Source organism: Cavia porcellus, unplaced genomic scaffold (genome assembly GCF_034190915.1).
Source record: "Cavia porcellus strain 051 isolate PalLab524CR breed Dunkin Hartley unplaced genomic scaffold, mCavPor4.1 scaffold_15, whole genome shotgun sequence".
In the NCBI taxonomy this organism is placed as follows: Eukaryota; Metazoa; Chordata; class Mammalia; order Rodentia; family Caviidae; genus Cavia; species Cavia porcellus.
In genome coordinates this window covers 7,904,811-7,925,217 of record NW_026947498.1, presented here as the reverse complement: position 1 = coordinate 7,925,217, position 20,407 = coordinate 7,904,811, and the positions used below count along the sequence as shown (strand labels likewise).

At 57.5% G+C, this 20,407-nt stretch overlaps 1 protein-coding gene and 1 long non-coding RNA gene across 3 annotated transcripts; one reads left to right on the top strand and one right to left on the bottom strand.

The window, feature by feature from the left end:
* Positions 1-3,301: 3,301 nt before the first annotated feature.
* Cbs (cystathionine beta-synthase) lies at positions 3,302-16,806 on the bottom strand. Of its 2 annotated transcripts, XM_013146092.3 has the most exons (17): positions 16,695-16,733; positions 16,136-16,217; positions 13,961-14,137; positions 12,887-12,993; positions 12,313-12,447; positions 12,006-12,085; positions 11,704-11,838; positions 11,319-11,388; positions 10,571-10,662; positions 9,704-9,829; positions 9,351-9,435; positions 8,386-8,491; positions 7,688-7,765; positions 7,472-7,606; positions 6,996-7,104; positions 5,592-5,676; positions 3,302-4,207 (listed from the first exon to the last, which is right to left on the bottom strand). In XM_013146092.3, the coding sequence occupies exons 3-17, from the start codon at positions 14,128-14,130 to the stop codon at positions 4,104-4,106; spliced, it is 1,617 nt and encodes a 538-aa protein (XP_013001546.1). In that variant the 5' UTR covers positions 14,131-14,137; positions 16,136-16,217; positions 16,695-16,733; the 3' UTR covers positions 3,302-4,103. The 2 variants fall into 2 exon arrangements, with proteins under 2 accessions (XP_013001546.1, XP_003463971.2); XM_003463923.5 differs by lacking the exon at positions 16,136-16,217 and having other exon boundaries at positions 16,695-16,806.
* A 127-nt stretch (positions 16,807-16,933) lies between these two features.
* On the top strand, positions 16,934-19,074 carry LOC106026263 (uncharacterized). The gene is made up of 4 exons (XR_001199870.3): positions 16,934-17,450; positions 18,038-18,162; positions 18,306-18,465; positions 18,793-19,074. It is a non-coding gene; the product is annotated as an uncharacterized LOC106026263 (long non-coding RNA).
* The last annotated feature ends 1,333 nt before the right edge of the window (positions 19,075-20,407 follow it).

The window sequence follows — 20,407 nt, the reverse complement described above, 5'->3', positions numbered from 1 at the left end:
CTCACCTGAGTGCTTGAGCCTGCCACATACCTGCTTGGAGACATGCAGGAGGGGGCCCATGAACAGGCCCCCCAAGATCGTCACTCACAGACCAGGTGGGGTGACATCTGTTTCCACTGCATGAGCAGAGCTCACCCCACCACACTCTTGGCTTCTGTGGCTTTTAAAAAATTGTAAAATATACAGAACATAAAACTGACCCCCTGAACCGTTTTGTGTGTGTCGTGGTATGCCTTGGGGCATGGAATCCAGGCCTCACACATGCTAGGCAGGCGTGCAGCTGCTCAGCCACATGCATAGCCTCTGTGCACATGCATTTATAAAATGTCGTGTCTGTATTCATTTTGCAGTGCTTTGACCAACCGCAGGAACAGCGCTCACTGGCCAGGCCAGTCTCGCCTGATACCGCCATGCAGCCAACTGGCTGGCCCGGGCGCCCCTGGTCTCACCATGAGTGGACATCTTGGGTATGCACAGGTATTGTCCCCCACAGGAACCATACTTCCCTCCCCTTCCTCAGAACTAGAGCTGCTGCCCCACCTTCGGCAGGGCTCTGGTGTCCTGCTGTGACCTGCCCTGAGTCTTTTCCAGGACTGGCAGCCGGGCCAGCCAGAGAGATATCTATGGAAGAACTGCGTGTGACTTAGGGGTGTCCAGAAGAGGAGGCCACCAGCTTCACCCCAACCTGCCTGCTTACTGGGGTGTGGATGGGGCTGGTGCTCAGGCAGCCTCTTTGGGGCTTGAAGCAGCAGTAAGAAGATGTGGAGTAGCTAGGGAGAAAGGTCTTCAGTTTCTGCTGCCTGTCCTCCGCTGAGGTCTTTGGGGGCTTAGAGCAGAACTGTGTCATAAGGGACAGAGCCCGTGAGCTCCAGAAACCTTGCGTGAAGTCATGCCTGGCAGGCAGCTCAGCCACAAAGCCCTCTGCTGTGTGCTGCTGGCTGCCTGGGAGTCCCTCTATCTTGGGGGACAGCGCAGGGGGGTTCCACACAGGGCAATGGTCACTTACTGTGCTCACACTTGGAATTGCGATTCTGAAGAGCTTCGCCTGCCTCATCCTAAGGAGAGCAGGGACACTTGCACCACTGTCAGAAGGCCACGGACCCAGGCCACTACACACCCCTGTGTGAGAGGGCACGGACCCAGGCTGCCTTGCACCCTTGCGTGGGAGGCCACGGACCCAGGCCGCTTCGCACCACTGCATGGGGGTCCACGGTCCCAGGCTGCTTTGCAGCCCACAGAGGCCTGGGGACCCTCGCTGCAAATGGTGGTTGCCACAGAGTGGCACCACCAGGAGGGGGTGAACTGGACAAGAAATCAGGGAGCATGCAGCCCCTCTACCAGCACCCTGGTGGCTCAGGTCCTGGGCCAGCCGGCCTGACTGTGAGCATGTGGCAGAGCCCTCTCAGCTTTGTAAACTCGGGCTTTTGGGAAACCTGCTCAAGAGCTCCCGATGGACCTGTGGTCAGGCCATGGCACAGTCTAGTCAAACAGGGCTCAGGGTTCGTGGCTGGGTCTCTTGAGCCCCCTTACCAGAAGGCTGCTCTGCAGAAGCCCTCACATGCTTGGGAGGAGTCACCTCATGAAAAATCCAGGGCATGCCTGTCATCCCAGCACTTGGAAGGCTGAGACAGGAGGATCAGAGTTGGAAGCCAGCCTGAACTACATAGTGAGTTCAAGGCTAGCCTGAACTACACAGCAAGACCTGATCTCAGCCTCCAAAAAGACACTTAGACACAGGTGAATGAAGGAGACGCCTTGTAACAAAAGCAGAGATCAAGATAAACCTCACAGGTCAGGCATCACTGGACAGGCCAGCAATGCAAAGTCTCAAGCAGTTTCTCCCTCAAAGCATTGAGAGGAACCAGCCCTGCCAACTCCTGGACCTTGGCCCTCAGCCCCCAGCTCTGTGCGATGGTCTCTGGCCTGTGTGACTGACACCATGGCCCAATCAGGCTCACCAGGGGCAGCCCTGAGGCTGGCAGGGAGCCAGCAAAAAACAGGCCGCCCAGGGAACCTGCCCCCTCCCATGCTCCTGCAGCCCATTCCAGAGAAGGCTAAGGTCACGGGCTCCTGCGGTTAGAACCTGCTGCCCTGGGTCGGTACATGGCCCATTACAATCCTACTGGAAAAGATTCTTCACCCTCTAAATGCTCAAATAAAATGAATTCCCCAGGTAACAGCCCTCAGAGCCTGTTTGGGTGATGGAGGCTTTTTTGTTTTTTGGTTTGGGTTCAGCTTGGCCTTGAAATCATTATGTTGCCCAGACTGGTCTGGAACTAATGGTGATCCTCCTACCTCGGCCTCCCAAGTGCTGGGATCACAGGCTTGCACCACCACACCCAGCCTTCCAAAGCACTACTGGAAATGCAGAGTTGGAGACTCATGCCTGCCAATTTCACAACATCCGGCACAGGACTGGCACATGGGGATGAAATGAGTGCCCAGGAATGAGCCCAGGTATCTGGAGCCCGGGAGTTTTAACAGCAGGGACAGAGCCATTTGGTGGGGACAGAAGCATCGCTTCAACAAGTAGCACTGAGACAATGGCTCAGGTCTGTCTGACAGTGCCAACTCACACGTCAGCCCATGTGCAAAACTCCAGGTAGACCAGCAAGCTGAGTCCGCAAACCTGAGACAATATTTCCACACTAGAGTGAACAGAGAGAGAGAGGCTGAGAGAAAAGTGGGACAAATTCTGACTTTGCCAAAATTAATAATTTAACTTCAGAGAACAGTGTTTAAAAAGTGAAAAGCACCTATGAGTGGGAGAAAAATCCCATATCTAGTAAAGGTGTAGGGCCTAGAATACGTAAGGATTCCTTAAAACTCAACATCCTAACTGAAAGGTCTTTTCCCAAAGAATACACCAACAACTAACGAGCCTGTGAAACACCACCCAGCTTGGAGATGTGAATGGAAACCACAATGAGGACAGGCCGGTGTGGTGGCCTCCCAGCACTCGGGAGGCGGAGGCAGGAGGATCCAAGTGAGTTCACGCCAACCTGACTACAGAGTCACACCCTATCAATATCAAAAAAACAAAACAAAAACACACAAGTACAGGTACCCCAGCCCTGAACCCCACTCCTGGTACCAAGCTCAGGAACGCAAAACGGGTGTTCAGACACATAGCACTCACAGCAGCTAAAAGGCAAGAACCACACACTTTTCTACTGGGTGACCAGCGGTGGGGGGGGGGGCAAAATGTACACATCCATAACACAGATGAGTCCCATGAAGGAGAGACTGACACAAGCACCCCAAACACATCCTGGGGAGGAAAACAGCCAGACAGGCCACGGGTTGTGTAACTTCATTTATAGGAAATGCCCAGAACAGGTAAACTGAGGCACAGTGAGGTTAGCAGGGCCCAGGCTGGTGTGGTGGGCCACGTCTCAGCAGCTGAAGGCCAGGGCAGAGGGAGGACAGCAGGAAGAACAGCTCAGCTGTGTGACACTTGACAGAGGTGTGGCAGTGGTGCCTGGTATGTACTAAACACCAGCGACCCGTTCACGCTACTCTACATCCTAGGTTAACTGCATTTCACCAGGGTTACAGTCCAAATGCAAAGCTTGTCCTGGCTCACTAGCCCCTTTCTGCTATCCCTCATTCTGGAATCTTCTCAGGTAGAGGTGCTTTCTGTCCACTCTGCCCATTGCTGTGTCTGTGTCCCCTACCTGGCCAGCTGCTGTTTGTAGGGGCTGCAGCGGGCGGGGGGGGGGGTGGTTTCTAGGGATCACACACAGAAGTGCTCCACCACTGAGCTACACTCCAGCCTTTTTGTTGTTTATTCTGAGACAACGCCAGTATGTTGTCCAGGCTGCCCTGGATCCTGCAATTCTCCTGCCTCAGCCTCCTCCTCAGTCGCTGAAATTACAGCCATAGCTACCATCCCCAGCTCCAGCTCCTCTCTGCATATCCCCTTGGTGAAACATCCTAAAGGAAGTATCCTTGAAGAAAAGCCCCTTGAAACAGATGTGAGTGTGCAGATCTGTGTGGGAAGCCAAGTATTATGTTAGGACAAAGCCTGTAGGCCCCGCCCTGAGCACCCAGGGTGGCTGCTGCCCATCAGGGTGGGCGGGGCAGACCTGGCACTACAGGTCTCACTTCTGGTCCTTCTCATGGGTCGCCACGAAGTTGAGCAAGTCGATGGCGGTGACGACTCCAAACACCATCTGGCGTGCGTTGGCCTCACCATTGATGTGATCTGTGGGGACAGGAAAGAGGCTGCTGTGTGAGGGTGCCTGGACGCCGAGCGTGCTGTGTGGGGGCCCTGGGCCATCACAGGCGGAGCCCCAGACTGTCTGCCTGACGGCCCTTCCCTGAGCTGCCTGAGCAAATGAGCAAGGTGGGTGTGGGCCCAACATGTGCTGTCCTCCTCCCATGTGGAGGGGTCACAGAGCCCTGGGGGCGGGTGGCCTGGAGAGCAGAGCCATGGCCACAGCCACACGAGGGTCTCAATACTTTGGGACATGTGGGTCCCCATCAGAGACCGGCCTCCGACCACATGGTGGTCCATCTGAGCAGCAGCCTGACTGGACAACAGGCTGGCACAGTGGTGAGGAGAGGGCAGCAGGCGACAGGCACCGGCACAGCAATCCCATTCCCCGCCTGAGCGTCTTCAGTGAGTGCTCATGGCTGCCTCCATGTCCTGAATCCAATCAAAATGTGTCTCTTTCATGGTTATTTTGACTGGTAGGAGCCAGAAGTCAAAGGATTCCAGATCTGGGGACAAAGGCGGACGAGTACACAGTGTCCTGTTGTCACAAGCTGTTGGATGGCACTCAGAGGCAGCAGTCACCATATTTTTGATCACACCTCATGAAGCCGCTCAGGCAAGAGGCCCTTAGAGCCGCCTCAGCGAGTGGACAGTGGGAGAACCCCAGGGGGGCTGGGGAGCACTGTCTTCTGCTGCCATGTTTTTTTCACTGTGTACCTGATTGCCCCCTATATAAGCAGGCTGGAGGCGCAGCTGCGCCCCACCAGCGCTCAGGAGTCCTGTGTGCTTTCCTGGCCCTCGAGAGGTGTTCCAAGGGGTACACACCTGTGGGCCCCCACACCTGCCCAGAACCTGCTGCAGAACCAAGGACGGGAGAGGGTTAGACATGACACTGCCCCCACATGGCAGGCTTCAGAACCAGCCCTGGGCCCGGGGTGGACACTCATGCCCTTCTCCCCTAACCAGAATGTAAGATGACTCCCTGACATCAGGACACCCAGAGAGCGCAACAGGAGGCTCCAAGCTTGCAGGGCGGGGTGTGGGTGGGGACTTCCCTGCAGAGCAAGCCCAGCCAGGAGGGCAGCGCCACCACAGCCACCTCTCTTAGGGCATGCGGGACCCAGCTGAGGCCAGGATGCAGCTATTTCTGATTCTTCTGGGATTGTCCCTTAGTCCTCAAAACTGGTGTCACCTGGGGCCTTGGCTCCCAGAACGCCCAGGCCCAGGTCCTCCAGATAAACAGCCCCTGCCCCAGGCAACAGGTCAATGCTACCCACTCCCCACTCCCCACTCCCTGTTGCCCACTGCTGCCCGTGGCCGCCTACAGCCAGGCCCTGTCCCCAGCGAGAGCCCACACACGTGTGTCACTCACACTGGATTTGCTTGTGGACCACCAGAGCGAAGTGGTCTGTCTCTAGGATGTGCGACAGCATGCCCAGAGTGTCCGTCAGGTGGACCTGTGAGGGAAGCCACATCTGTACCTGTCCACTGCATCCCAGAGCATCAGGGGGGCTCATAGCCCTCAGGACGACCCAACGTGAGACCTGGGGGGCCCAGCACCCCACAAGGTGACACAGAACACACACTGCTATGCTGTGATCTCAGTGAAGGCAAAGGCATCTGGGGCCGGGAGTGGGTTGTGGGGGGACACGGGGCTCCCGGGGCCATCACTCATGTCCCAGGCAACACTGCAAGGACTTCCTTTCCAGGGCCCGTGCAGGGCAGCACACAGGGGCCTCTGCTGTGAAAGCCCTCCGGCATCTCAAGGGTCCTTTTGGAAATGTCCTTGGAGCTGGATACATCTCTCCCAGCACAGTCACATATAATTTGAGCATGCAAAGGACCCACAGAGACAGAAGACAGGATAGTTGCTGCCTGTAATGGAGGCAGAGGCTCCCAAGCCTTTGGGGGTGATGGGCACGTCATGAGCACGTATTTAGGTTAAAGCCATCACACTGGACCCATCTGACATGCCTAGTTACACCTCGGAAAGGAGGGAAGACTTCCAGAGACACAGTGGGCCCAGATCTGCCCAGCTCTTGCTGGTACATGCTATACCCCACAGCCTCCCTGGCCACGGGGAATAAAGGCTCCGAGGATGCCAAGGCCACTGAAGCCTGGGCGTCCACTCTGGGAAGGGACAGAGGGCCTGCATGAACTGAGACCTGGGGCGCTAGGATACTGGTCACATCTGCCACCAGGTAGAGCAGAGAGGGGGCCAGGGCAGTGGGCGGTGGGCAGAGGGCCAGAGCCAGGGCCGGGGGACTTTGGTTGATGGCTCAGCAGGAGGACAGGACCCCAGCTACACTGCCCTAGTCTCTCCAGCTGCAGGAATCAGAGGCACCGAGGGCCCTGGAGGGACTGAACGGGGAGAATGAGCGTGTGCTGGTGGTATTTTGGGGTGTGTGGATGAGGTGCAGCGGAGTCCAGTTCATTGCCAGATTTGGGAGAGACCCATTGTAACCCCTGCCTTTCCATGTCCCAGGGATGCTGGGGACAGATGCTATCTGGGCTTAGGACAGGGAACACAGACACATCGCCCTAGGGACCACGCCGGGCAGCACTGGCCTTCCCCAGATGCCCTGCTGCCCCGGACAGTCCGGAGCATGTGCTGTGGAAAGCAGGGATTAAGCATGGCAGGGTGGAGACCAATGCAGCTGCTGGTGACCAGGGTCCAGCAGAAGGGGCGAGGTGGTCCCCCTGGGGATGCCGCACTTGCAGGGAAGTGGGTACCCTGGCCCGGGAACCCTAGGGTCCTAGCAACACAGCACCATACCGGCCTGAACTGCCTGTAGAGGACTTTGCAGACCTGGTCTGCCGGCCGCACCTTCCCAGCAAGCAGGGACGACAGCATGTTGCCAAGGGTCACCATTCCCAGGATGGCCCTGTGAAGAGAGAGAGACAGGCTCAGACTCGCCCCGGGCATGGTCCCAGCCAGCTCAGGGCTCCTCCAGAATCCAGTGAGTGTGCAGGGACCCAGGCCCTGGAATAGTGAGCCTGTGGGTCCTAGGTGTCTTAGAACAGAGGTGGTGTGGATTTCCCGTGTGACATTCTCAGGGTGCCTGTCATCTGCCTCCTGGGCAGTGTCTCAGGGCCCAGAATTAACACAGTACTTCCCACGTGCTCCCACTGACCAGGGACAAGCTTCTGGGGACCTGGGGCTCAGCTGCCCTGGCACCAAAACAGAAGCTCCAGCTCCAGGCACAGCCCTCGGACAAAGCTCTGGCTGGGGTGGCAGTGGCAGGCACTGACCCAGATTCATCCACCACGGGCGCCTGGTCGAAGCCCTTCTCTCGGAGGATGGCGATGGTGTGCCCGCAGGTGATGGTGGGCAGCACAGTCAGTGGCGCTGACAGGCTCAGCTCCTGGACCCGCCGGTGCCACCACCTGTGCAAGAGGCCAGGCCAGGGCTGAGCGGGGGTGGGTGGCCCCAGGACAGTGCGGGCAGCATCCCCGCTGGCCTCTCACCAGGGCTTCTTCACAGAGAGCACCTCCTCCTTCAGGAAGCCCTTCTGCAGCATCCACTTGTCACTCAGGAACTTGGACCTGTGGGACCAGAGTGTCTCCTGCCATGGCCCGTACCCATGCTGAGGGGTGCTGTGGGCTGAGGTGGACTCCAGAGAGACCCTAAATGGAACTGTGGCCAGCGAGCATCCCGTTCCCCAGACCTGGGGCCTCCTGCTGGCCCTGCCTAGCACACACTGCAGCCAAGAGCTCAGGGGAGGTGGGCATTCCCCAGTACTGGCAGCCTGGCAGGGGCACCCAGATGTGAGTCACCTGACCTGGGAGCCCAAAGGTGAGCAACTGGCAGGACAGCTAAGGGCAGTGCAAATACAGTGGGCAGAGCGGGGGGCTTGGAGTCCCATCCCACCCTATGCCTTAGAGGCCGGGTGCAGTGTCTTCCCCGTGGCAGCACGGGAATGCAGGCATCAGCCCAGGGAGGGACTGGGGCAGCGTGTTGTCCTCTGAGTCGGGACCTCAGTGTCCAGGCACCTGGGAGGCTACCATGTTGTGATGGACATACACTGACACACCCCTCCATCGGGCCTGCAGTGGCTCTAACCGTCCCACCCCTGCTTCCTGCTGTCAGGGGAGGCTTCACGGGCATCAATCTCGGCCAGGGGTCGGGTGGGGCGATCCTGGCCCAAGGACCAGGGGTGCCTTACATGTAGTTCCGCACCGAGTCAGGGAGGATGACCACACAGCGCTGGCCCTCCTGCAGCTCCTGGGCGGCCTTCACAGCCACGGCCATGACACTGCCGGAACTGCCACCTGCCAGAGGACCTTGGGTCAGACTCGCTGTGTGTGTGCGCTAATGTGCACCCACGGATGAGCACATGTGCACACGAGCAGCATGTGCGCCCAAACCTGCTCTCTTGGGGCCTGTGGGGAACTGGCCCCGGAGGACCCATCCGTTTCCTATTCACATGGTCTCCCAGCTGCCCAGGTCATGGGACGCCACATCCCCAAGGGAACATGGAGGCCTGGAGAGCCAGAGGCTCCTGCTGGGGGCAGGGAGGCTGCTGCCAGGCAATGCGCAGGGTGTTCTGGGCCCCCAAGCATACACCCTGGCTCTGAGCTGAGCGCCAAGGACAGCCTCGGTCTGTCACTGCACAGAGCTGCACGGCAGCCCCGTGATGCTGGTGCCCCCCCAGCCAGTGCCCCAGCGACACTGAACCAGGGCACTGCCGCTGCCTCCTGGAGGCACCCATGGGGCTCAGTGCAGGGCAGTGGGGCAGATACCCACCATGAGAACATGGCCTTGAGGCTGGGGACTGTCCCTTGGAAAGAGGGACGCGGGCTTCCGAGGACCCAGAGCCCAAAGAACATCAGGTCCCTGTCCCCAGGGCAGCTCTGGGAGTTCTCAATGGGCGCTTGAGTGCAGTTTTCCTCTACTCCCATGTACCCTGATAGGCACAGTCACTCCGGGTACACTCCTGTGGTTTTCCAGGCACCCCAGAGCTAAGCCAATGTGCTGGGGACTCTCCATCCTGGCAGGACAAGGAGATGCAAGCCCGAACAGGCCTCGGGTTCCACGGAGGACTGAGCTAGTGAGGGGCCTGGACCCAGCTCAGAGTATGCTGTTCCCTCCCCGCTGCTGCCCCCACACACCACCGAGGGCCACACTCACCGCACAGCAGCCCCTCCTGCGCGATCAGCATGCGGGCGAAGGCAAAGGACTCCTCATCATTGCTCTTGAACCACTCATCCACCACCTGCACGGGACCAGCCAGCTCAGGGGACCTCTGTCCAGGTAGCCTGGGCCTCAAGCCTCCAGCCTGGGTCTCTGTGCCTGACTTGTCCACCAGCACCACTCCTCGGCCACAATCGTGCTCACCCACGGGCTGCCCCTGGCTGCCCTTTCCTCAGTCCTGTGGGCCTGTGCTCACCACATCTCTACCTCCACAGAGCTGCTGAACCACCCCCGGCACCTCAGGTCCCTGGACACAGAGGCAGATAAGGCTCACGCCCCTGCCAACCTACCGCCCGGTCCAGCACTGTGGGGATGAAGTCGTAGCCGATGCCTTCCACCTCGTAGGTCGTCTTCTCTTTGCGGTTCAGCTCCTCGGGCTCGGCGAGGATGGAGCCCTCAGGATCCACCCCAATGATCTGCAGGGTGGGTGGCTTTAGGGCTCACGATGGGGATGAATGTCACCAGGACACGTCCGGCTGTCATCGCTTGAGTGCCGGCAGTGGCCTGCCCAGGGGATGCACACGCTGTTCCTCCCTCAGAGGCAGCACAAGGTACCCAGGAGTCCAGGCCCAGAGAATGAAGACGCAGTGGCTGATCTGAAGCCACACCCAGCCGGGAACTCAAATGACCTCCCAGGACTGCTATGGGAAAAGTGCCCGCAGAGAGAGCAGGAGTCTTTGGAGACAAGGGCAGCCCTGGGCACTAACCTTTCCCTCTCCCAAGAAAAGACAGGCCTCCCCTCCTTACAGCTGCCCAAAGACCAGCCCAGGGCCTTCCCGACTCCCCAGGTCCCTGGTGGGACAGACTCAGGGTGCTAGCACCCCTGGGTGAATCTATATTTCCCAATCAGCACTGGATGCCCCCAGACCAGAGGGCAACTACCCAGCTCCAGCTCATTTGGGTCTTAGGGTCATGAGGTGCACTGCTCCCCATCAGCCAGCCCCACATCCCAACGCCCTGGGGTGTGACACACACCAGCCAGGACAGTGGTGTGACCTGGGCAGACACAGGAGGAAGAGGAGCTTCTGGCTCTCAGCAGGGGCCCCACGCCGAGGAGCCGCCGTGTCCCCTGGGCATGGCGGAAGCCGTGGTGAGAAAGTCTGCAAGTCCAACCCCGCCCCACCCCAGGCCGGGTCAGCCTCCCTAGGGCCACTTACTCTGCACTTGGGACACTTCTCCTTCAGCTTCCGGGCAATGCCCGTAATGGTGCCACCTGTGCCCACTGAAGCCACCAGCATGTCCAGCTTCCCTGTTGAGGGTGGGGAGCATTCTCAGGTGAGCCAAGCTGCACAGCCCAGCACTCTCGAAGCCCACAGGTGCAAACACACCCACGCCCAGGCAGGAAGCCAAGTTCAAAGGCAACCTCATCACAGGCTCTGGGTTCAGCTATGGGCTCAGGTCCAGTGTCGGGCAGGCAAGTCTGAGCCAAGCAGTGCCCTGCATCAGGACAGCTCGCTGCTGCCAGAGAAGCCGGCAGGCTGGGCTAACACCTGCACCAAGTACCAGGCCAACTAGATTCAAACAGGAGGCCAAGGAGCCAACCTCCTGCAAGTGCTACTCCTGCAGGACGGACAGTGGACAGGCACTGAGCGAGCCTCGGGCTGGCACAGAGACCAAGTTCACTGCAGCATCACCACCCCCAAACACCAACATAGACCTCCAAATGAGAGACCAGTATCTGCCTGGCCCTGAACCTGCAACAGCGCCTCAAGGCTGTGGGTAAACAGTCACCATTAGGTGTCTGTGTTACTAAGGCACAGACAGAGACCAAGAAGGCACTCAGGGAAGAAACTGCTGTAGAAACCCCTTCAGAGAGAAAAACATTTAAGCTGGGTTTTGAAGGGTGAAGAGTTTACACTCCCAAGTAGCCAAGGATATGTGGGCAAAGGGTTGGGAGGTACACACCATCACACTGTTGCAGGATCTCTTCAGCCGTGGTGTCATAGTGCGTCAGGGGGTTGCTGGCATTACGGTACTAAGCAGGAGAGCAAAGGGAGACACCTGCGTCACTTGCATCTCAGTAGACAAGGACGGCCTGGCAAACACTTGCTAAGCAACGGTGAGGACCTCAGCAGCCAGGGAGGAGCAGGCTGGCTACTTGGGCCACCTCTGCACGATTCTCCAGACCCGTAACTCCTGGAGCAACCACGGGTGGAAGAAGCACGGCAGAGGGCCACCCACCCGAGTCCAGGCTCAAGTACCAGCCTGCATCAACCCAAATCCCAAAGGCACCGCCCCAGAAAAACGCCCTTCTAGGGCACAAATCCAGCTCCCAGCACCTGGGCTTCACCTGGTCTAGAATGTGAGAATTGGGGATTTCATTCTTCAGCCGCCATGCCACCCCGACGTGAGACTCGGGGGAGTCGAACCTGGCGTTGGTGGGCGTCCGCACGATCTCGGCCCCCAGGGCCCGCAGCACGTCCACCTGCCCAGAAGGCGTGTCTCGGGTTTAGTAGGCCCCAGCTGCCCTCCAATCATCTGTCCCCTGCCAGACTCAGCCTCAACCCCACCCAGCTACCCTCCAATCAGCTGTCCCCTCCCCAATCATTCTCCAATCAGTTCTGTCCCCAGCCAGGCTCCGCCCCAACCCACTTTCTCCATGCTCATCTTCTCTGGCATCACGATGATGCAGCGATAGCCCTTCACAGCTGCGGCCAGCGCCAGTCCGATCCCTGCGGGCAGCACATGGAGGATGAGAAGGGTCTAGCGCTCCAAACCCTGCCTGGGACAAGGCTCGGAGTGCCGATCCTCCTGCCTGGAAGGCCCGGGAGGGACAGCCTTCCTAGCCCAGATGTCTAGGAGGAGGGACTCGCCCTCCCACCACTGCCCTGTAGGAAGCTGCCCTCTGTGTCACCAGAACAAAAGCTGTGCCCTGGGATCAGCACCCACAGCCACCCACCTGTGTTCCCAGATGTGGGCTCGATGATGGTGGCCCCAGGTTTCAGGGTCCCATCCAGCTCAGCATCCTCAATCATCCGTAGGCTGATGCGGTCCTTCACGCTCCCACCCGCATTGAAGAACTCACATTTGGCCACTGGGAATCAGAAATCACAGGGATGAAAGGACCTAGCTCTGGCTGGTTCCTGCTGATCCCATGCCCTGGCTCGGCACTTGCCAGGCCCGGGCACAGCCACCTCTCCCCAAAGCTGGGTGCCCACTGACCACAGCTATCATCTTAGAGCCCACCCATCTGCAGGCCAGGTGGCAGCTGAGCAAATGAAGAGGTTGCATGGGAGCCCCCTTTAAGCCAGGCGGGAGGTGGCCTACAGCCGGAGGGGCCCCCCACTCAGTCACCCTGGCACCACATCCTGTGTTTTCCTGCCCATGCAGAACCTAGGTGATGTGCTCTTGGCAGCTGTCAACCACTGGAACTTTCTAACACCCCCCCCCCCAACTCCAGGCACCCCCAAGACCCAGCCCAGAGGAGGAAGGAGAGTGGGAGGGGGAAGGGGAGCTTGGCGGGCAGCACTCACAGAGCTCGCACTTGAGCCCCGCATTCTTTCCAATCTTGTTGATTCTGATCAGTGGGGTGTTCCCAATGTTGCTCAGAATATCTGGCAAAATTTTTGGAGATTCTGCCCTAAAACAGAGAGGAGTCCACAACATTCAGGAAACAAAACAAACCAGTGGTGATTTAGTAAGCTCTGGTGGTCCATGTGCATTTTTTTTTTTTTAACCAGGCATCAGAGTTGGCTGTAAGAAGCAATCTGGGTGATGACATGAACCTGCACATGGGGTAAAGTGACACAGTGAACACACCTAAGTACACACATGTGCACCCTAAAAATCCAAACACAAAAGCCAGGTGTGGTGGTGCACATCTGTCATCCCAGCACTATGGGAGACTGAGGCAGGAGGACTTCGGGGAGTCTTAAACTAGTCTGGGCTACATTGTGAATTAAAGGCCAGCTTGAATGTACAGTGAGACCTTGTCTCAAAAAACAAAACAAAACATAAAAGATAAAAAAAAAAAAAAAAAAGAGAGCTGAGGATGTAGCTCCGTGCAAAGGTCCTAGGTTCAATCCCCAGCACCATGAAAACAATCCAAACACAGTAATGCTGTGATCAGTGTTGTGGTAAAATTATTTCCCAGTGAAAACATCAAAGAAATTGCAACTTTGATCAAAGAGACCCATGTTCCTCTAGAAAGTGGTTGCTGGGAATCCCAATCCTCTGGTCCCCCACAGGTCAGTGTGGGGACACCTCAAGGCTTGTCCTTTCATGGCTCAGATCCCTGGCCAGCAGCCAGAGCTCGGCCTGCTCCTTGGTGACTACACCCTCGAAGCCCTGCTGGATGGACGGTGAGGGTGCCAAGGCTCTGGCTTCATTTGAATGACGCGGCCAGAGGTACCTGTTTGCGTCTTTTGAGTGACTGGTCAGGTGCGGGTGCCTGGACTCCTTCACCAACTCGTTCAGCAAGGGCTGGGTGTTCCTATCTTGCTGGGCACCCACCTAAATGCTGAGCCTGCCTGGGTCTCTAAGGTGCTGCGGGCAACTCTGCAGCTGCCAGGTATCAACCACCCCTGGGGTCAAAACCAGAGACTCACAGGTGGGCGTGGCGATGCGGGGAGTCAGTGACAGGCCTGCCCAGGTGCCAGGTGCACCTGCTCGGGGTGTCCGGTGGGATCCACAGGCGCTCCTTGTCCCCCTCAGGCACCCCTGAGAGGTACGGGCATGCTGCAGCCCCAATCTCCACCTGGGGTGTCTCCAAAGGCATGCTGAGTCTGCAATGGAACGCGAGAGTTCAGGCAGGGGCTGAAGACTCCACTGCCTCGAGGCAGCTTGGCCTTTCCCAGGGTTAAACACAAGGCTGCCCTGCAGCCCAACAACTCAGCTCCTGGGTGCAGATCCAAAACCAGAAGTAGATATTCAGATGCCCATGCACATAGTAGGTATCATTCACCAGAGACTGAGTCAGAAGGTGGAGCAATCCATGGCCATTGATGGACCACAGATACACAAACACGCGGTCCATCTGTGTCATGGAGTATTATTCAGCCCTAAAAAGGAGAGGAATCCCGGAGCATGCTATAGCGTGAACCAAGATATCACAGAAAGAGAAGTCAATCACAGAGGGCCCCGTACTGTGGGGGTGCACTCATGTGAGTAGTTCCACATCTTTCCACACTGTTGTGTACGAGGTACGAGGACTGAAAAATTCAGAAAGAAAGCAGCATACAGGCAGCTGTGGAGCAGGCCTGTAATCCCAGCTACTCAGAGGCTCAGGCAGGAGGATAGACATTTCAAGGCCAGCCTGGGAAACCTAGGGAGATCTGTCTCTAAGTAAAATGAGAAAGGGTTGGGAACACAGCTCAGGAATAGAGCATGAGGAGCTTAGCATGTGGGAGGCCCTGGGTTTGAGTCCCAGCATCATTAAAGGCGGAGCGGGTGTTGAATAGTGTGGCTGGGAGTGAAGGTCCTGCACTGGCTAGCTCCACACCCAGGGATTAAACAACAGTGATGAAAAACACCCAGGGTGCAGCTCGGCGGGACAGAGTTGCCCAGCAGGCACGGGCCACCCACAACCAGGGAAAGGCACGTGAGCCCCAATGCGTGCAGATTTCCGTGCATCCAGGCTGGTAAGTAAACAGGGCCAGTGTACAGTCCATGTGTGTGTGTGTGTGTGTGTGTGTGTGTGTGTGTGTGTGTGAGTTCTGTGTGAAATCTTCGCTGTTTTAAGTACAAGGGGCCTTGTGACCACACCCCTAGTACAGAAAGAAAACTCTATTAACATAAGTATATATTTACCCACAGGGTTTTTTGTTAGTTTTGTTTGAGATAGTGTCCCCCACCATAGTTCAGGCTGACCTTGAACTCACTATGTAGACAAAAATTGACCTTGACCTTAACCTTGGGGGAGTTTCCTGCTTCAGCCTCCCCAGTGCTAGGATTGCGGATGTGCAGCAGCACATCCAGCTCACACAGTTAAAAAAATTTAATCCCTAAAACACAACAAAGTAGAATACATCCTGTCCTTCTCAAAGGAGGCCAACTGCTTAACGCCCTATGCACAGATAGGCCTGTGTGGGGCTCCCAGGCTGGGGTGTGACAGCCTGCTGCAGGCAATAGTGGCCCTGTGCCCCCGTTTGGCACTTGGCCTTGCCCGTGCACAATTCCCCAGGACATGAAATCAGGCAGCTTAAAAGGGATGAGAGGGATAGAGGGAGAGAGAAGAAGAGAGGGAAGAAGAGGATGAGGAGGAGGGAGGGGAGGGCAGGAGGGGAGACCCTTCCTGGGATGCCCCTCATGCCCTTCTGGGGACACTGCTCGGATGTCTTCCTCATCCCAACAGTCGGGCCAGAGCTTTTGCTATCTCTTCCTCCAACTCCACATTGAACCTGAAGATCCAGCCTCTAGCTGACCAGGAGGTGTCACGCCCAGCTGCTGACTCTCGGGCCCTCAGGGTGACGGCCTGAATGAGGTGGGAGCCCAGGCGGTTTCTCCTGGCACAGAAAGGGGCAGGAGAGCGAGGAAGGAATGGTGTGGGAAGCCAGGCCACCGAGTTAGCAACGCTGTTTGCCGACAAGATGATGCAATTCACAGGTGCGGGTGGGGGTGGGGGTGGGGTGGGGGTTGAGAGCACCGGGCAGTGGTGCTCGGGAGGCCCTGGGACTACTGAAGACCCTACTCTGGACTCGCTGTTTCTCAGAAAAATGAGCCCATTTTCAGGGGTTTGAGCCTCTCCAGAGACACCCAAGGCTGTCACATTCCCCTTCTTCAACCTCTACAAAGTCCGTGTGAACTGAAGCGCGCCCTCCGTCCGATGGCACGGGTCCCAGCACTGTCCTCACGCCCTGGAGACCCCTGTAGAGGCAGGAGGGTTCCCCCAGGAGGGGTCCACGTACTCGGCGACCTGGGTTCACCCGCGACCTCGCGCTCTGCCCGCGCCAGGCGTCCCAGGCAGGCGCCCTCTAGACGCCCCGGGAACATCACACCCGTCCCGGCGAGGCCCGGCGGCTGGGTCGCGTGAGTGCGGGTTCCTTGGGGATCTTCGCGGAGGGGGCTGGGAAGCGCGCGGGAAAGCAGGCAGTGGCCGGGTAAGGGCGCGCGACTGTCGGGGAGCCGGGGAGGTGAGGTCCCGGACGGGGCCGGGATCAGGGTCGGGGTCGGGGTTGGGGTCGGGTCAGCTGCTCCGCGCGCCCTGTAGCAAAGGACGCAACTCGGCACAGGTGGGCGTGCGCGCGGGGGCAATCGCGGATCTCGGGCGGGCAGCGGGATCCGGATCGGAGTCGGGATCCAGGTCGCGGGCGGGTCGGGGTCAGGGTCAGGGTCGTAGCTCACCAGGGCGCACAGCGAGGACGGCGGGTGGCGGTGACCCAAAGAGCTGCAGAGCGAAGACCTCGACTGGGGCTACCGCGCGGCCCAGACCACGCGGGGCGGATGCGATTGGCTGGGTGAAGGGGGCGGAGGCCCGGCAACAACCAATCCCAGGCGGAGACGCGCCCGCCCCGCCCCTAGCCACCCACCAGACCGCCCCCCGTTGCCCCGCCCCTACCCCGCCTCTTCTGGCTGCAGGAAATGGGCCGCCTCCTGACCCCTACTCACCTCGCCCCCATCTCACTCCCATCCTCCCCCAAACTCTCCCCACCCGCCCCCATCTCTCCACCCCGCCTCCTCTCGGCCTCCACCCTGCCCCCACCCTCTGTAGTTGCAAAATGGGCCCGGGCCCCGCCCCCTGGGTACCCGGGAACCCCAGTCTGGATCCCCGACTCGGATTTCGGATTTCGGCCACCTGGGCGCTCGCAGCCTCTGGGATTAAGAGCGGGAATGGTGGTGCACGTCTGCAGTACCCGCAGTCACGGGGCCGAGGCTAGAGGATCGCCTAAGTTTGAGGACAGCCGCTTTGCTAGGGACCCCGGTCCCTCGCGCTTCCTCAAATGGATGGCGGGCGTCAGCGATCTAAGGCAACCCAACGCCCCTAACTCTGAGTGCTAAACAGGAAAGAGATACCTTGTTGTACCCCACCCCATGGCTGATGGGTGACCTCAGGCCTTTGAGCCACTCCTGGAACCTAGGACGAGTGCTGGGTGACCCGAGGTGTGTATTTGTGTAAGTGCGCCTGCTGTGCGGGGTGGAGGTGGGGTCCTAATAGAACAGTCCCCATCAGTGAGCAGCGTGGGAACAGTCCCCCAGCACAGGTGACAGAGTTAGCTCTGGGAGGAAGGCCGGGTTGGCATGGGCCCAGGTCAGAGCAGTCCAGGGCCAGCAGCTGGAAGGAATCTGGAGAGCTCAGAGTTGGGGCCGTGGCCAGGGCCTGAGTGGGGAAGGATTTCCAGCCGAGGGTTTGATCTGCTTCCATGCTGGGGATGGAACCCAGCTCTCCGAGCCTGCTAGGGAGTGCGCTCCCACTGAGCCACACTCCCAGCTCCTTGAATTACTATTATTATTACTGCTATTATCTTCGGTGCTAAAAGTAGCTAGAACAGACGGAACTCCCAAGCAGGTCTTCTCAGTCCCTCAGTGTTAATGAGTTTCCTTAACCCCCATCCCCTGGGAAGGGGCTTTATTTGGAGATCGCACCCTTGAGGAGGAAATACAGGGAGACTAGTCCTGCTGGGTGGGTGGAGCTAATCCTGTGTGTGCCATTGATTGGTGGGTCGATTGATCGATCATGTTGTTGGAAGAACGGAAGGAGGAGAGGCGGGCCCAGGAGCTGCCTGCGACCTTCGGAGAGAACCTGGGCGGCCACGTGTGGAGGAAGTGGGCGGGGACAAATGCGTGTTTCAAGGTTCAGCTGTCCAAAAGTTTGGTAATCTTTTTTTCTTTTACATTACATTTTATTGATACATTTTAGATATACGTAACGATCAAATTCATCATAGAAAATCTATAGGTAATTCATTACGGCAACCCAGATTTTTACATTTTAAAAAATTGTTTATGTAATTTCAGCCGGGCATGGTGGGGTGCACCTGCAATGCCAACACTCTGGGAAAGTGAGGCAGTAGCAGTACAGTCAGAATCAGGAGCAGCACTGTGGTGGGAGTGGCCCTGACCTCTGGCCCCTGCTGCGTTGCTGCGGGCCCCTGTGGTACCCTTCCCAGGTCCTCAGGTGAGCACTGTGGTCAGGGTTCTGACTCTCACACCAGGTATTTGGGATAGTTCCTTAGTCTCTCTTTGTGTTTCATGACACTGGCAGTGTTGGAGTGTACAGGCCGGATGATATACCTTGCGGTGGGGGGTGGGGGGATTGGGGGTGTTATGGCTTAACTAACCAATGTGCCGCCTCTTGTTCTGTATGTGCCATAGGGTTAAGTTTCTAATCCTTGTAAAAATTTAAGTTTCAGCTTCTTGTAACTTTCTCCCCTTTCCACGTTAGTGCTAACGAGCTGTCCTGAGATAATTAACTTTCTTCTTTCTTCTCCACATGTTATTGCAGATGTGCTATTCCAAGATAATGTTTATCCACGGGATGGGAGTAACAAAATGCACCAAAGGCTCCAGATGTTATCAGAACTAAGTCCACGGCTTTACAATTTCCAGATGCTGTCAGGACTAAGTCAACAGCTTAACAGCTCTGCGGGTTTTTGTTTTTTTTTTTCCCTCTCTCTCTCTCTCTTGCTTTTAAAATCCCTTTCTTCAGTCTCTGCAGTGTGCAGTCTCTGGGTCAATCCTAAGGGGGCTGCGTCGCCAGGCCTGAAATAAAATCCTTTGCTCCAAATTTCTTGATTCCTTGCTTCCCTGAATTTTATTCCGGGATCCGAGCTATCTCGGGGGAGCCAAGGGACTTTACAGTGAGCTACATCCCCAGCCCTTTTTATTTAGTACTTTGAGGCAGAGTCTCCCTAAGTTGTCCAGGCTGCACTCAGGCTCACAATCCTCCTGCCTCAGCCTCCAGAGTGCTGGGATGACAGGTGTGTGCCAACATGCCTAGCAGAATGGGACTATGTATGGAGTCAGGGTTTTTAAAGAGATGTTTAAGGTAAAAGGTGATCACTGGGACCAGAGACACAGGGGAGACCCTGCCACTGTGTGGTGGATCTGATGCAGAGGTCCCAAGTTCTTGCATAGTGCAAGCAGTGGGATGCAAAGTGTACACTCCAGGTGGGGGAAGGTGACAGTGCTGATTTCCTGAACACAATGGCACCGTCCAGATGCATGAGGCTGCCAGGCTCAAGAGTAGGCAGGAATGAAAGGGCTCGGGTGTGCCTTGGTATGGGCTTCTGTAGAAGGCTCCTAGGGTAACAGTGACTAAGGTAACGGTGACATCTGAGCTCAAGGAGGGCTGGCCTGAGGGTGGTGCCAGAGCTGAGTGTGCTGAGTGCAGGGGAGTGACCTCCACAGCCCGTGTTCTGCCTCTGCGAACTGTGCAAGGACTCACAGCCCCGGGCGGCCTGAGCAAGCCTGGGAGAGGCCTCGAGTGCCTTGGTCTTGAACCTGCAGCCCCTGGCACCATGGTGCAGGAGTCTCTGCCAGGAGACCCCTGGTGTGCGACTTCTCTGCGGCTGCCCTGAGTGACAGCCTGTTCCTTTCCCTCCAGTGAACACGGAGCAAGGCTGGCCCGGGGGACGGCCCCAGGCACCCTTGTCCTGCAGTGGGGACTTAAAGAGCAGTGCCCTCAGGCTCTCCCCCCGCCCCCAGCTGTAACTGTGTGTTCCCCTGCAGATAAGATGAGAACTCTGCTGTAAACAGGGTTTGTGTCCTCTCTTCTCCCAGAATTCCTAAGGCTCCATCCTCTTTCAAGCCTAAGTCCTCAACCACTTTGTGTTGCTCCTGGACCCACACTCTGACTCCCTCAGTTTCTAAAGCCCCCCAGACAAGAGAGTCTTTGTTCCAAGGCTTTTGATCACATAAGGTCAAGCCTGGTGGGGGGCGTGCAGCTAACACCCAGTGAAACCCCCCATTGTCTCTCTGATCTCTTGGATTCTGCAGCAGATCTAGACCCCTGGGAGCAGGTGTGGATGCCCTCACACACGTGCATACTGGTAAGGAACACATTGCAGGCATGTTATTCTCTGTATGGAAAGTTCTAGACACACATAACCCATAGTTCC